The sequence below is a fragment of the Hylaeus volcanicus genome, chromosome 4, assembly GCF_026283585.1.
Source record: "Hylaeus volcanicus isolate JK05 chromosome 4, UHH_iyHylVolc1.0_haploid, whole genome shotgun sequence".
NCBI lineage: Eukaryota > Metazoa > Arthropoda > Insecta > Hymenoptera > Colletidae > Hylaeus > Hylaeus volcanicus.
In genome coordinates, this window is record NC_071979.1 from 9096079 (window position 1) to 9112024 (window position 15946).

Below are 15946 nucleotides of genomic sequence, written 5' to 3' on the forward strand. Positions count from 1 at the left end.
TTAAACTTTTAGCTGAGATTAATATACATTGCAATATGTACCAGGTCTGAAAGGGTTATAATCTTACAATGTAACATTTATTCTTATTTCTAAAGATCTTGTTACAAGTTCGCAGCCATTACCTCAAAGGATTCTTGGTCGCTTCTACTAAAAATGTGAACTAAAATATATTTACGATTATTCGATCGAAGTGACTAATTAAATATTACAGAGTACTTCGATCCACGTAATTTCCAACCATGTTCGATATTCTACGTGCACGCTAAAATCCAGTGACTGCGTTTATTTTTAATTTTAAGTCTCCACCTTCGACATTCGCTGACTTGCTTTTGGCAACGTGTAGACAATTTGTTTAAACGTCGCATTCCTTCTGCATTCATTCGTGAACTTTTCGAACACAAGAAATACCAAAACTTGCTACGATTGGATCGATTTAAAACGAAGTAACGTTTCATAGAGATAATTATCTTTTTCTCGTTTATAATAATTGGCATACTTACAAATGGCAACAGTATAACAACTTCCTCATTTTTATATGTTTTCAATCTTGCAAGTTGTAACGTCACAAAGAAAGTTTTTGGAAAGTAAATTATTTCTTAAATCTTTGGGGTTGGGTGGATCACACCATCATTGGGTGGCACACCTCTTGCATAGCTTTAATATTTTATTTAAAGTTTTTTATTCGATTGACAATGCTGTGAACACACAAAGAATTAAATATTGTCAACATAAAAATTCTTGAACTGCTATCAACTGGTAGCGATTAGACATATAATTCAATTCAATAATATTTTTTGTATTTGTACAACATTTATATAATATTTATATAATAATTCGTAATCCACATAATGATGAAAGTGTTTTGGTTGTCTTACGATTAGCAAAAAAGTTGATTTCGATTTATCGACTATCGGTACAAACACTTTCTGCGTAATTTCAACATCGCCAACGAAACATGTAGGTATTGCAGTTTTGTATTCGCATGCATGTAACACGAAAGCATCGTTAGTTTTTAACTCTTTGTGGTCCAATTTTTCTGATTTAAGTACATTTTTGTCGAGCCGCGTTCAACATTGGACCGCAAAGGGTTAACAGAGGATTGATCAAGGAATTTGTCTATGTAATATAAAATGACTATTTATATCAGTCACGGCTGACTTTATTATGAATGAATTTGAGTTACAGTTAAACGCTTGCTACAAAAAGGTAGCGATTAATACTAGAAACGAAACGTGGGACGAAACATAATAAACATCATAAACAGAAAGTAGTATGGAATACGTGTATATTCTAACAGAATCAAAATGCTACTGGAAAACATAACCTTAAAATTGTAATTTCTATTAGTTCGATAATTTTGTGAGCTAGTGTTCAAAATTACAAAAATGGCAGGTAGCATGAGACAATTAGAGGAACGACAACTTCCAGCTGAAGTAACGAAAATGCAGTGGTCACCAAAAATGGATCTCCTAGCAATTGCTAATGTAAAAGGTTAGATCTCTAAAACAGTAAACAACACGTTTTGTGTCTGATAGATTCTTGTCAAATCCACGTATGTTTTACACACTTCTTTTTAACTACTTATACTTTAAACAAAATTCTGAAAACATGTCATTGATAAACTCAACAGATTAAATTTGTATCTTATGCTTGGTTTGTCACTCTTATTTGATACATATACAGAAACATGTACACTGGAGATAAACAACTATTTTCAATTCCTGAAATACCAAGATGTATGACAATATGAATTGTCTTGTTCAATTGTTATAGGAGAAGTTACACTTCATAGATTAACATGGCAAAGAGTTTGGTTGTTAAGTCCACAAGAGGAATCCGATACTGTAGTGAACTTAGCATGGAGACCAGATGGGAAACTTCTTGCTGTTTGTTATGAAGCTTCCAAAGTAGTATGTCTTGTAGATATAGAAAACAAAAATATTATTCACAAAACAAAAATTAGTTTGCACAATGGAATCACGTGCATAACATGGTTGCCATTGACGAATCTAGAAAATGATAGTCAGTTAGGTAGTAGTAAAACAAATATGTCACCTGTGGGAGAATATCTTCCACCTTTGCCAAGTTTAAATAGAAGTTTTGGTCAAGAACCTGAACGCAAAGAATTCTTACCTCAAAATTTAGATATACTTTTTGTAGGTATTCTTTAAAATAAGTACATCAATTTTACAAAATATTATCTATATAGTTATTATAAATAATTGTCTTTCTAGCTTGGTTTAGACAATGGAAATGTTGCAATGTATGTGTTTGGAATGTTCTACTGTGGCACAATTACAGTTGGTCATGGTCGAATATTAGAAATTAGTGGTGGATTTGGTAAACCAATGTGGATCACTTGGAAAGATAGTAGTGGTATTAAAGTAAACAGATTATGGTGTCAGTTGCTAGAACAAAACACAGCATTCCTAAAGGTCCTTGCATAATCAAATTTATTATGTTACTTTTAAATGTGATAGAATAATCTACAAATTCTTTATTTGAATTTAAGGTAGCACAAGCTCAAGCTAATATAGAATATTTGATGGATTATCTTTCGCGTACGTTAATGGCAATTTCCGAAGCATGGGAAACAATTCTCTTGGAAATGGATGAAAAGCTTGCACGATACGCGGAAACAAATCCACCTGGTGGAGTTGCTGCAGATTTCTTAGAGCTGTTAATGATTGGCATACCAACTCAAAACTTGGAAAATTTTCTATTGCGAGATTTAACTGAGAAAGGATTAAAAAAATTGGGGCATAGTATTGAAATGTGTTACAGTAATATACAGGTACAGAATGGACCTTTAATTTTTGAAAATTGTAATATGTCATACCAATCAAATGTTGTCTTACAGAAATTAGTCTTAAAAAATTTAACTAGCGTTGGAATGGCGTTAGTTTATCAATTAGCTGAAATGAGGGGAATGGTGAGGCTGGGTGGTCCATATGAGTTATTGGGACTTACAAATGAAAATGTAATAACTAATGCTCTTCATGCATCAGAAGCTTTTCTAGCAAAATCTTCCGAAATTCAACAAGTAATAGATCACAGTATGCGCGATTATAAAGCATTCTTCCGGTATGTTCCAATAATTAAATATGATATGGATGTCGTTACTATTTGAACCTTTTTGTATTTAAGGTGGTTATATGTCGTAATTCTAAGATTAACCGATGAAAGAATACCATCTGAAGTAAGTCGGGTCAGTCAACAAGAATTAACATTTATTGCCGAATTTTTGCGTGGTTTTGACAAAACTGAACCAAGTGCTGGAGGTAGAAAAGGAGTAAATTTAGAAAAATTGGGCCAGTATTTACGACGCGAAAATTTGCAAACTTGCTTAACTCCCGAAGGAAGCGAATGGGCAGCTATGCTCGATGAAAATCATTGTCTCCGCGATCATCCGCTTATCGTGAAGCAAGATCTTAATTTTTCATTATTGCAGTCTCATGCAAAGTTAATATCGGCTATACATAATGTTTTTGGAGAGGCTTATCAAGGCTTGGTTGATCAGTTCACTGTATCAAGTATTGCCTTGGCACCATCTATGGCATTTACATCATCCCAAATTGTAACAAGCGACGATGGTCTACTAGTAGCTACATGTGATGTCGATCATAAAATATTACGACTTTTTAAAGTTGAATGTTTATCTGTCGAACCTGTGTCGCTTAACTTTAGATTGGGTACAATTAATGTAGATTACAGATCAGGTTGGTTCATTATAAATATATACATAATAATTTAATTTATGAAATTAAAGACAACATAAAATTTTATTTAACAGAATCTTATTCAAAAGTTTACATGGATGGTACTGTAGTTGATCTACAGTTTTATTCTCAGGAGTACATTAGCTTACTGTTGCTCAACAAACATAACCATACATCATATCTTGTACAGTTACCGGTGAACCATTCTCGAATTTTTGACAATCAAGATAAGAATGCAATTACTTTAGCTGACCTTTTAGGCAATAGCTGGCCACGACCTTTTCAAGGTATTTCTGCTAGGCGACTAGCAGTTAGTGGTGCAAGAAAAGTAGCCGCTGTTTTAAGCGAAAGTAATAGAAAAATAAGGTTATTAGAAACTGAAGTCGAACCTGAAGAAGAGGAAGATGAAGAAGATGAAGAAGATGGAACTCATGATAGTGTATTAGATACTACGCATGGACCAGCGGCAAATATTTCTCAATGAACTTATGTACATAAAAGACGTTCGAAATATAGTGTAAAATAATGTTATTATTTTATACTTGTTAAAATAATTAACATTTAACTAAAGTATTGAATCATTATTTATACATTATATGCAAGTATTAGTTACGAAATGTTTATATACCTTTAATGGCTAAATTGAAAGCCCAATATATGCATGTGTACATAAACGATTTATGATTTTATACATCTTGTTAATAAAATTTTTTATAATCTACTATAAAAAAAATTGCTTTATACAGTATATCACAATGTGGTTCGTTATTTCTGCATTTGTCTTAATACTCTAGGGAAATCAATATCAAGAGCTGCATTGTCAATGCCACCTTCTTCAACTATTGGTATAGGTAGCGTAGGAGCAGCACTAACACGCGATGTGTATTTTGCTGGCGAATTTTCCCTTGATTCTTCGAAATCTGTAATAATGATTTCAAATCAATTAAATATATTAATATAATTTTGAATTTTTTTAATTACATTAAAATAGTTACGTATACATACCGAAAAATCTGCGACTCCTTTTCCTTTTTGTTGTGATAACAAAAAGAACAATTGCTACTGCAACAACTACTACCATAGTAGCTGCCATACCTCGTAACAAATTTGTCTATAAAAAAAAAACGATGTATTTAAAGTAATAGATTCCTTAGACAAAAAAAAATTTGAGTATACCTCAAAATCATTTTCCCAAACATCTTCCCAATCTTTCTTAACAATTAATTCAACCTTATGAATGTTTATAGAAGAGTGATTTGATATGCCTTTTGAGATGCACTTATAGAAACCAGATTCAGCTGTTGATACACCCTGTCAAAAAAGCAATAATAGATTAAAATGAAGACCATGTTACACATAGAACTGCCTTTATTCATGACCTAATAAATTTTAATTACCCTAATAAAAAGTTTTCCAGTTAACACTTCATAGTTATATTTGTTTTCATCCATCTCATTACCAGGCCCAATAATGCGTCTATCGTCCGTAAGTTGCCAAAACATAAAACGATGATCATCATCACTGCTTAAACATGGAAGTTCAGCCAAATGACCAACTGGAACCTCTGTTACTGTAATTGTGCTACCAACAAATCTATTTATCAATAGTAGCAGTGATAAATAGAAGAACGAAAAAAATGTCAAACTCATCTGTAAAATAAAATCGATGTTTTAATGTTTAAATATAGCTTTACTTCACTACACACTTTGTACATTCATCACGTTTTCACTCACACAAATTACATATTTGATTGAACAAAATTAAAATTATAACAAAAATACAAACGCACTGTACAATTGTCTCACAGAACTCTTTCTGCTACCAACTATGCTAGCAAAGTGTCTTGTGTTGTTAGGGCATCAATTATATTCTAAGTTTACCTTTACAGTACCAATTTCAGTACCATAGAACCGGTTTTAATATGACAGATGGTTGAAAGAACAATTATTCTATGCACAATGAAAACAGAAGTCACTTGTCAATGAATCATGTTGCATAACTATGAAGGTAACTGTGTACAGTCTCTTACTGTTTTTATATTATACTTCAATATTTAAATGCACTAGTATAATCTAATCATAAACATGAAAATCACTGTTTGTGGATGATGACAGTCTTATGAACTGATGAGAAAGCTTCGATAATGAAGCTGCTGAGAGTTACTTATTTATATCTTTGTCCTATTCATCCTTGTGCAACAGAGTATTTATAGTAAGCTAGACTGGCATCTTGTGACTACTATACCATCTGAAAGTACACTACATATTTCTTCATTTTAACTATCGAAGAAACATTGATATGTAAGGTAAAACCCAATGCCAAGGTAGTATTCACATACATTCACTCCTTTAATTGCTATACAATATATGTACATGTGTAAGTGACAAGGCATACAAGAATATTACAGTTACATTTTCAAATGTATTTTTAAATTGTAAATCAGCCAGCCTTAAATATTTTTATAAATAAAGTATTTAAATTAGAATGTTTTTTAGCTATGTAGACAATATAAATTGCTATAGAAAAAACAAATCATGATAAATTATATATTATACATAACAACTTACAGAACTAATTTTCATGTAAAAGTAGATTTATATAAAATATGGTAAACACTGCAGACATCATAGAATTTTTTAATCAAATGTAAGACTGATGCTGTTGTATCAAATACATAAAAACAACAACTGCCAATGCTGGAAGAAGAATCCAAAATGGTGCAAGTACAACTTTTGCTGGTAAAAACCAATGAGGTGCTTCCAATTTTAAGCATATCAAAATTTGAGCACTTAATTTCAAAAACACAGCTATCATGTACCACACCTAAAAAAAAATTAACTTTAACTTTCATAAAATAAAATCAATACCTAGTTTCATCAGTTTACTATATTAAATAGTCAGAAGTTTTAACTGTGCATGTTACAGTGGAAATTTATCAATTATAATTTATTTTGAATTATTTAAAAGAAATTAAATGATCTTTTTTAAGTCCTTTTCTTTCAATGAATACAAAAGAAAGTATAATATTATACTTTCAGTTGATTATGTCAAGAAAATAACATGCAACAAATTAAGGCATACAATTTATTAAAAAGTTTATTCATTGTCAATTTTATTCGTAAATTAATTAACAGGAAAATCAACATTTTATACAGTTAAGAGTAAAAAGATTAAACAACAAATTAATTCATAATGAAACGAAGGTATTTGTATCAAGAAATAAATTCAGCATTTTTTTTTTATTTTATCATTCGCATACAACTTACTTCCCGATGTAAAAGATTAATGCGTCCGCTTTTATAGTGAGAAATCATATTGAAAACTATGTAAATGAGAAGAATATGGTCGTACAACCACATTGGAATGAGAACAATGAACCAATTCCATTGTATCCTCTGATCGAGTCTCAAGTCGAGTAGAATCAGTAAAATTAACAAATTGAACCATGTAAATAATGCACGATGCACAACAGCCATTGAAACATGAAATTAAGTGCGTAAAAAATCACGAGACAAAACGTGATCGCAAAACTATACGATCATGTTGCACATTTGCCGATCTGTTTACATCAACACCTGATATACCTAACCTCTACTACCGACTAACCTGGACTAACCTATAAGATATAACACATTGAAGATGTCGCTACTTGCTGATGAAATAGAAGTTTAGGGTTAGGTTGTAAAACAGTTGTCGATAAATGCCATAAAAATTTTATTTATTTTTCTTCTGTACTCTGTGAGTATAGATGTTAAATAAAAAAAAAATATTACGCAAGCGTCATGCATGATGCATTTAAACACAACATAACTGGATGATCAAATATATAGGAGAAACGAGAATATTAGATTGCTGAATTTAATGGGAATTAAATGTGCTATATAATTAGATAAATAACACTTCTTTATTTACGTTATGTTATTATTAATAAAAGGACAATGCATGCTCGTTTTTCTGAATGTATTGGCTGAATTTTTTCTTTGTTTTATACTGAAAGTCAGACTAATTGTCATGAGGGTCCTGTTTACATTCAGCAAATAATACGTTTGCTTCTCTTGTACAGAGATTAGCATCACTCCTATCATTCTGATTGAAAATGCATTTACATAGTTATTGTTTTATTTACAATATTTGCATAAAGCTATAATATTCGAATGCTTTGTATTTATCATAATCTCTACATAAGATCTTATATAAGATAATTATCAATCTTACGTAAGACCACTAGTAGAAGTACAACAAAGTACGCTAGCTGTAATCTGTAATCGACCTTCTTGTGGTGTAATTATTTCATCACCCAATAGAAAAATCGCAAAGTCAAACTCATACGTGTTGATAAGTACCAACTCTTACGATCGTCCAGTCAAGCAACAGTTCCAGAGACGGCTGTTTGTTACGATTTTTCTGTGATAGAATTTACATAAAAAATTTATTTAGTTAATGATTAAGAAATGATGAAAAATATTCAAATCCTTGAATAAAAAACTATAACGTAGTGCAACGTTCTTGATATTCGTAAAAATAATAGTGTAAACATTATAATAAATATTACGTCTAAATCGACGAACAATTCGATGTCGTCGGAAGAATCGCACGTGCGTATACTTATAAAACTACTTATAAAATTTAATAACTGTTACATATCGAGCTCCATGTACGTATACATAGAATATCTGAAGCCGTATTTCAGTTCTAAACAACATAAAACTATTCATGAGATATCTGCTTTTTCTATCGTTTAGTCAATGACAAATGCATACCGGGTGCCCTGGAAATTCGTATTATTTTGAAACTTAGAATACGTTTTAATTAAACTGTTTTATGAACGTTTATATAAAAATAGTAATTTTGCAAACATTTACATCAATTCAAAAATCTTTCTTAATGAAAGCATAAAGTCTGTAGTTTATTCAGATCAAAATTAAAGGAACATTAATATACGATAATGGGAAGCAAATTTAATCCTTTCTTTTGGTGAATGATCTCATGACTATTTAAAAGAGGTATGTGATTCAACGAGTATACACTAATCGTTGTGGTCAACGGAAGTGGCATTTTTATTGCTACAATGGAAGTGTTAATTTCGTGCAATGATAATTATTAATCACTATTGATTAAAATTATTATATATAAATAGTGTATACATAAATATTAAATAAAAATGTACAAAGAAGAGGGGGAATTCACTTCTTTAGATTCAATATCAGTGTTAACAAACGAACGATGCTAAAAAATGTTTGGAGAAATACATTTGCAGCATAAATGTTCGTTTTTGGCAGTTTAATTTTTAGAAATTCATTATTTTGTAAATCTTGTAAAAAATTATCATGTAAATAGAGGATTAGATGTATGCTTATCTACATATAAGTAATACGACTATGCAGTGTACAAATGATTAAGCGAGTGGTAATATGTTTTATAGGTATACAATGATCCCGGATAAATGTGCAAAGTTCTTTGTGTGATTTCATTGTATTATTTGTGCGTAGAACTCATTTATCCCGTGTATGTAATACCTCCGGTAATATAGCTATAAATACGTCCGAATAGTAGACTGTTCTTAGACCGAGGGAAGCAAGATCTATTTTAAAGGGTAGCGCCCCGTATCTGACCCCATGTAGAAGCCGGTGATATCTCGAGGCGTGAACATAAAAATTTTCTCTACATCAATAACAAGTCGAAGGGATTTCAATAAGTGCGCAGTCTTGGGATTGGTACCCGTTCTTCCTGCAAAATATTTCTTTTTCATTTACCCCCACTGTTTCGCCGTACGGTTACGACCTTAGCCTCGTTCTATCCATTCTTTCGCGAAGGTCCTAACCACGTGCGATTTAAGTTACGATGCCAACCTTACGTTCACTGGTAAGTCCGTTTAAATGGTAAAGAAAATTTTCCAACGACGCTAGATTTCTTAAATTAACCCTTTCGATCTCGAGGGATTGTCGTCTGCTAGGGGTTGATGAATAACCTCCTCGAGAATTCTCATACGCTATGAATTATTATTTTACATCGTATAGAAATTTTACTAAATCTTGCAGGAGTAGTTGTAACAGAGATCGTAGTATTATTTCATAAGCCGACATGTATGCCTCATTTAATTTTACGATTTATGAACCTTTTCTGAATGCTAAATTTTTCAGAAAACTGTCAAGTTTTGGTCCCTTTGTTATCGTTTATTCAACTTTTATTAATAGTCACATTCGATATCATAGGTCAACAGATCAAAAAGATAGTTATAAGACATAAATATTACACATCATTTTATACCGGATTAATTTTGAATGTAAATTAATCAAATTATTAATTTTTTTTCTCAGGTTTTACCAGTGCTGGCTGCTGTGGGAACTGTTGTTGTAATAGGATTAACAATAAAAATTTATAAATCTTGGTGTTGCGATAAGAAAAAGAAATCTCCAGTTTTACTAGCTGACCCAGTTGTTAAATATAGTTTGCCCTTAATTGAAAAGGAAGTAATAAGCCATGATACAAGAAGGTTCACATTTGGTTTACCAACACCAGAGCATGTCCTGGGATTACCAGTTGGTCAACATGTACATTTAACAGCTAAGATTGATGGAGAAGTTGTTATACGATCTTACACACCTGTTTCAAGCGACGATGATCACGGTCATGTAGATTTGGTTATTAAAGTAAGTAGACAAAGTAGCATAAAGTAATAAATCTATATCATTGCATGGAAATTAAAATTAAAAATTTGTGTTTAAGGTATATTTCAAAAATGTACATCCAAAGTTCCCTGAGGGAGGAAAATTATCTCAATATTTAGAAAATTTGAATATTGGAGATACCGTTGATTTTAGAGGGCCATCTGGTCGACTAATTTATAAAGGTCAAGGAAAGTTTTCTATAAAAATTTTAAGGAAAGACCCACCTGCAGAATATAATGTTAAAAAGGTATTTATAGCGTCAATCTATGTTTGTAATTGTATTTTACAAACAGTTAATAACCTTCAATTATTTCATTAAAATGCAAAATATAGGTATATTTTTTATGTTAACATAGGTTGTAATGATAGCTGGTGGTACAGGAATTACGCCAATGCTACAATTAATTCGCGCTATGGTAAAGGATGCCAAGGATGAAACTCAATGTTCTTTACTTTTCGCTAACCAAACGGAAAAAGACATACTACTTCGCGACGAAATAGATAATATTGCCAAGACTCATCCTAACAAATTGAAAGTTTGGTATACAGTAGACACCAGTGGTGAAAATTGGCCTTACAGTACAGGTCACATAAATGCAGAAATGATAGAGAAGCATATGTTTCCTCCATCACCTGATACAATCGTTCTTATGTGCGGTCCACCGCCGATGATTAATTTCGCTTGTAATCCTAACCTCGATAAACTTGGATACGATCAAAAATTACGATTTGCATATTAAAATAACAATTTCTTGTTGCGCTGAAATTGTAGGATGGATTCATTTTGATAGTATAATCTCTCGTTAAATAACAACACGTGAACCTCTTCGTAAAGACAGCATTTTATAATTTTATTTGTATAAATTATGTACTAGACATGCAGCGGCAGTTTGAAACTTCTATATGTGCAGTACCAGTTACATAATAAGTGTAGCACTTATGAAAACATTAGTATTCATTTCGGTTACTAAAATTTGTTAACAAAATGTTTAACTTGTAATTAACATTCAAGTTAATATAAAAAAAAAAAGGTAATATTTAGTTGTTCATATGAAAATAATTATTCATTACAGAGTAGAAACAGTAATATTTTATAATTCTGTATTTCTTATAAATGCGGTTGTTAATTGTTTTTAATTAAATTTTTTAATTTTTTATAAAATACATCGCCAGTGCAGAGCTTTAGTGAGAAACAGTATACAGGTTAAAAGCATTTATTGATGTTAAACCTATTGTATTGTTATAAAAAAATGATCACAAGTTGTTCCGATTGTTTTACAAATTCCTTCCATACTTCCCTTTCAGTTGATGTAAGATTTGTAGTACAAAATGACAGTATGTATTGATACCAATTAATATTTATATTTATTAACAAAACCGTTGATTCTCGAAGCAAAGTTGTTGATAATCTAATTAATTTGTATTACGAAGAAAGCAGTGCAAACAAAAGTAAAGCAATGAAAGAGCCGTAATGGTCGTAATTAACAACGTCCACGATCCTTCACGCGCTTCCTGGGAGCCGCTCGCAGGATATTATCCACGCGTAAAATCATTTCTGCTGCTTCTGCCGCGCTAACTAAAACTTGCCTCTTTACAACCCAGGACTCTGTTATACGCAATTCTTTCATGCATCCCACTTTTCCTTCCTCCATATCTATTAAAATAACAATCGAAATATTATTTACGATTTAATATTAAAGTACTAATTATATTTATAATTTACGAACGTACCAAGACCCATTGTATTCGCGCCCGAATTGTGTGCAGCTCGTAGTTCACTGATGAGCTGAGCTGAATCGTAACCAGCATTATCAGCAATAACGATAGGTAATTGCTGCAGAGCTCGAGCAAAAGATTCCATCGCTACTGCTTCTTTCCCAGGAGTAGCTGCCGCTGCACGCATGACAGCACAAGCCATTATCATCTCACTGCAGCCACCACCATAAACAATTTTAGATTCGCGTACTGTAGCTGCCAATACGCAAAGAGCATCATGCAAAGATCTTTCTGCTTCGTCAAGGATTTGTTGCGTGGCTCCTCTGATTACTATTGTGCAAGCTTCTCCTAAAGGAACTCCACAGAATTTCAACAGCTTGTCTTCGCCTATCATTACCTGTAGAAACATTGTTTTGTGAAAACAATACATAATTTTAGTTAAATTTAAAAACATACCGATTTGATGAGATCACATTTGCCAAGTTTTACAGAGCTAGGGTCGTCGAAAGTGCTAACTATGTCTCCACCAGTGACAAGAGCAAGTCTTTCGATACCATCGAAATCGGCATGCTCGATGGCCATAATATTAGCATCAGCAAACAATTGTTCTGGATAATTATAAATTAACTGTCTGTTGATAAAAACGTTGCAGCCGTGTTTTATGATCTTTTCAACTTTATCCTGAATAGAATATAATTATTAAATATATGTAGGAAATCAAGCATAGAGTTTATCATTCATAATAACAATTTACATAATTACCTTCATCTTCTCTTTTTCAGCTGCTTCTAATTCTGCAATTTTCGCCATTGAATCAACTCGAACTCTAGATCCAAATACCTGCAAATCATTGTATATGTGATTATTGTTGAATATAAGTATTGTTATCGTAAATTCGTCCGGTGTAATTTCATTACTTTAATTTTATCTGTATCCATAGGAGTGTTAGCTATGAGTATGCGAGCATCGCGCATTACTTCCGGCTGATTTACACCAGGTTTCTTGTCCAGCAAAAATCCATCATCAAGGAAAGAAGAGTTCAAAGTTCCTCCACGTTTTTTTATCACTTGAATAGCTGACAAATTGCCAGATCCTTTAAGACGTAATACAGCATCCACAGCAAGCTTACTAAAGTGTTCTTTATATTGGGACAAAATTTTTGAGCTCAAAGTTGTACATGCGATATTTAATAGATCCTCCTGGAACTGCTGCTGATCTGCAGAGTTATCGATTGCAGCATTTCTTAAGGCCTCTCGTGCCACTTCAGTTGCTTTCCTCCAACCAGCAATTATAGTTTGTGGATGAATCTTTTGCTCAATTAATTTCTCTGCTTCTCTTAATAATTCAGCAGCTAGAACAGAAAATAATATTTTTAAATGCTTCATTTGATATTAGATGTCAATAATTGGCTATATTGTAGTTGATAAAAATGTGAAATTTATATTAAAAGTATCATAGATATTTGTTGAATTAAAATATACAAACCAAGGACAGTTACAGAAGTAGTGCCATCTCCAACTTCATCATCTTGCACGCGAGACATATCTACCAAAATTTTAGCAGCAGGATTGTCCACACCAACGCTTTTCAGAATAGTTGCTCCATCATTGGTCACTTGAACCTGTCCCGCGGACCGACCATGAGCCACCAATAACTTATCCATACCTTTTGGTCCAAGAGTGGACTTGACTAAATCACCAATGGCTATTGCTCCTACAAATAAACTTAGCCTGGCAATTTCTGCCTTTTCTTCTTCCGCTTCATTCTTGAAGATCCTAACAGGATTCAAGGAAACCTACAAATTCATATTTAAATTCCTGTAATTTGGGCTCCCAGCAATCATGGTAAGAATTTGTCGTATATACTAATCGCATTAAAATATTTCATTGATTGCATTTCCTTCTTTGTATTGTTTAATAGCGCAACGTAATGCTGGAAATGCTCGTTCGATGCAGTGATTAATATACAAGAAATTTATACGCTAGCAAATTTATTTAGGTTGCAGAAACATGATTTGATGATATGATTTTGAACGAGGACATTGATATTAAGTTACTAATATAAAAACCATTTAATTGACACACGTGCGCCATTTGTCACGCCTTCGTATACGAAACCGGGCAGTGAAATATATACCAATTTCGCATGCTATACTAATTTCTGATGGTACCGCGGTAATATCATTTTACTATAAACACGAGAATATTAAAATCGATTAATTACCATTTTGAATCACTGTTGAAACGATCGATCAATTTATAATGGAATAACTTTACTTCAACTCCACAGGAAAGCACAATTACAAGGAATTATCGTTCTCAAGATGGCGCTTCTACTTGAAACTTCAAGCGTATTCTGTTCTATGTGTTTTCCGTTGTAAACATTTCTGATTGGCTGTTGAGAACGATGCCAACTATACGAGACGAATCAGGGAGATCCTGGGGAAAAGAAAGTGCCCACTCATAATCGAGGTACAATGGAAACCACCGAGAATATTCTTTTACGATGAGTAACTGTAGATGGCGCATGACTTCGACGCACGATTCCGAATTTAATACCTTTTAAGGTTCGTGAAAGATATAACGAGATGAATTGAAATATGAATGTTTCTTTTTAGCAAAATTAGAAGACATATTTTTAAAAACATTGTATAGAATTAGAATGGTATATTAGAAATTTGTTTGATAATACATTCATCAGTTTTGTCTGATTTTTTGCAAAACATATATGTTAATTTGATTTAACAATTCATTTTTTCTTTAGTCTACAATCCAAACAGTAATTTTTATTCGAAAATTGATATTCATTAGAAATATTTAAAAAATATTCAGATCGTAGTTTCCATAAAGTGGCGCATATGTTATATGTATTCAAAGTTGAAAGCAATTTTTTTTAAATTGTACTAGATACAATATTTATGATTGAGAGTACTACGCGTTAAAATTACATAATACTTCCTCTTGTCTATCTGTACACGGATATCAAGTTACTTGGGCGTTAAATTCACTCGAGAGCGCGTTGCATTATAAAAGTTTGTCAATATCGTTATCGCGACTGGGTGTACAGCGTGTTGCCAGCTGTCTAGCTCGATTATACACACTTTCCACTCGTGATGACATTTTACGGGGCCCACAATTTCATACAACTTGTTATAAAAAATTCTCCTTTTGTAATTGCAGAAAAGAAAAAATAACAGGCTAACATTTGGGGAATTACAGTACGAACAATAAATGTTATTCAAATAGTCTATCAAAATGTTAGATCGCTCAACAGCTTTACTTTAAAATTAATAATCGGTTGCTTCTAATTGGAAACGCTAAACGGTACGCTGTGACACGTGACGAAAACTTCCGTCGTAAAGTCTCTTCGGAAATTTAAATTTCACCGAGCAATCTGACCAGACGCGTGCTTGGTCGCACACTTTTAAATAACGGTCTGCACCCAGCTGTCCCCCATTTCGTTTGGATCTGTGCGTACAATAGGGGTCGTACCGACCCCTTGACGCTTTTGTGCGATGTCTAACTGCAGACGTTCTCGCGCGTATGCGTTTCGAGACAATAACACGGGGCACCGGTCGATCCGGAATACCAAGAGTTAGGATTATTGATAATGAGCCAGTGTGCCCACGCGTATCGATTTTATCGATTCATCTGGGTCTCTGAGGGCATCTGCAATCCCTTTGCTTCAACGAGACCACGCTTGTTGGTTTGCTAAACATTTTTACCTTCGTGTTTCAATTATTTTGTTTGGGGTAATATATACAGGGTGTCCCAAAAATGTTGGAGTTCCTTGAAAGGGGTGGTTCGGGAGGTGATTTGAAACAACTTTTTCCTTTGCGAAAAT

The 15946-nt window shown here is 32.7% G+C and overlaps 5 protein-coding genes across 8 annotated transcripts in view; 2 read left to right on the forward strand and 3 right to left on the reverse strand.

Annotated features, from left to right (window-relative positions):
* Positions 1-15946, reverse strand: part of LOC128874977 (troponin T, skeletal muscle) — a 79709-nt gene that overhangs the window by 49316 nt on the left and 14447 nt on the right. The gene's annotated exons all lie outside the window — the stretch shown is intronic.
* Positions 966-4452, forward strand: LOC128874970 (anaphase-promoting complex subunit 4). Its single transcript, XM_054120206.1, has 7 exons — positions 966-1491; positions 1774-2156; positions 2235-2435; positions 2513-2794; positions 2861-3084; positions 3148-3719; positions 3794-4452. The coding sequence occupies exons 1-7, from the start codon at positions 1386-1388 to the stop codon at positions 4201-4203; spliced, it is 2178 nt and encodes a 725-aa protein (XP_053976181.1). The 5' UTR covers positions 966-1385; the 3' UTR covers positions 4204-4452.
* LOC128874985 (uncharacterized) lies at positions 4233-6434 on the reverse strand. 3 transcript variants are annotated; one of them, XM_054120239.1, is made up of 5 exons: positions 6287-6434; positions 5117-5368; positions 4896-5030; positions 4725-4830; positions 4233-4639 (listed from the first exon to the last, which is right to left on the reverse strand). In XM_054120239.1, exons 1-5 carry the CDS (start codon positions 6299-6301, stop codon positions 4485-4487), a joined length of 663 nt encoding a protein of 220 aa, XP_053976214.1. In that variant the 5' UTR covers positions 6302-6434; the 3' UTR covers positions 4233-4484. The 3 variants fall into 3 exon arrangements, with proteins under 3 accessions (XP_053976214.1, XP_053976216.1, XP_053976215.1); XM_054120241.1 differs by lacking the exon at positions 6287-6434 and adding an exon at positions 5509-5991; XM_054120240.1 differs by lacking the exon at positions 6287-6434 and adding an exon at positions 5600-5983.
* Positions 8023-11650, forward strand: LOC128874981 (NADH-cytochrome b5 reductase 3). Of its 2 annotated transcripts, none has more exons than XM_054120230.1 (4): positions 8023-8314; positions 10037-10369; positions 10446-10634; positions 10744-11650. In XM_054120230.1, exons 1-4 carry the CDS (start codon positions 8294-8296, stop codon positions 11125-11127), a joined length of 927 nt encoding a protein of 308 aa, XP_053976205.1. In that variant the 5' UTR covers positions 8023-8293; the 3' UTR covers positions 11128-11650. The 2 variants fall into 2 exon arrangements, with proteins under 2 accessions (XP_053976205.1, XP_053976206.1); XM_054120231.1 differs by lacking the exon at positions 8023-8314 and adding an exon at positions 8966-9581.
* On the reverse strand, positions 11586-14453 carry LOC128874975 (T-complex protein 1 subunit beta). The gene is made up of 7 exons (XM_054120214.1): positions 14327-14453; positions 13589-13898; positions 13021-13454; positions 12866-12943; positions 12560-12784; positions 12119-12500; positions 11586-12041 (listed from the first exon to the last, which is right to left on the reverse strand). The coding sequence occupies exons 1-7, from the start codon at positions 14327-14329 to the stop codon at positions 11869-11871; spliced, it is 1605 nt and encodes a 534-aa protein (XP_053976189.1). The 5' UTR covers positions 14330-14453; the 3' UTR covers positions 11586-11868.

Bases quoted from the DNA above. Each gene is read 5' to 3' on its own strand.
- LOC128874970 (XM_054120206.1), top strand. From the start codon at position 1,386: ATGGCAGGTAGCATGAGACAATTAGAGGAACGACAACTTCCAGCTGAA. The intron at 1,492-1,773 runs GTTAGATCTCTA...CAATTGTTATAG, and splicing joins AGCAATTGCTAATGTAAAAG to GAGAAGTTACACTTCATAGA. The intron at 2,157-2,234 runs GTAGGTATTCTT...TTGTCTTTCTAG, and splicing joins AAAATTTAGATATACTTTTT to CTTGGTTTAGACAATGGAAA.
- LOC128874985 (XM_054120239.1), bottom strand. The intron at 4,831-4,895 runs GTATACTCAAAT...TTTTTTTTATAG, and splicing joins TTTGGGAAAATGATTTTGAG to ACAAATTTGTTACGAGGTAT. The intron at 4,640-4,724 runs GTATGTATACGT...TCATTATTACAG, and splicing joins AAGGAGTCGCAGATTTTTCG to ATTTCGAAGAATCAAGGGAA.
- LOC128874981 (XM_054120230.1), top strand. From the start codon at position 8,294: ATGTCGTCGGAAGAATCGCAC. The intron at 8,315-10,036 runs GTGCGTATACTT...TTTTTTTCTCAG, and splicing joins TGTCGTCGGAAGAATCGCAC to GTTTTACCAGTGCTGGCTGC. The intron at 10,370-10,445 runs GTAAGTAGACAA...TTTGTGTTTAAG, and splicing joins ATGTAGATTTGGTTATTAAA to GTATATTTCAAAAATGTACA.
- LOC128874975 (XM_054120214.1), bottom strand. The intron at 12,785-12,865 runs GTAATTATGTAA...TATTCTATTCAG, and splicing joins CTGAAAAAGAGAAGATGAAG to GATAAAGTTGAAAAGATCAT. The intron at 12,042-12,118 runs GTACGTTCGTAA...TTATTTTAATAG, and splicing joins CGCGAATACAATGGGTCTTG to ATATGGAGGAAGGAAAAGTG.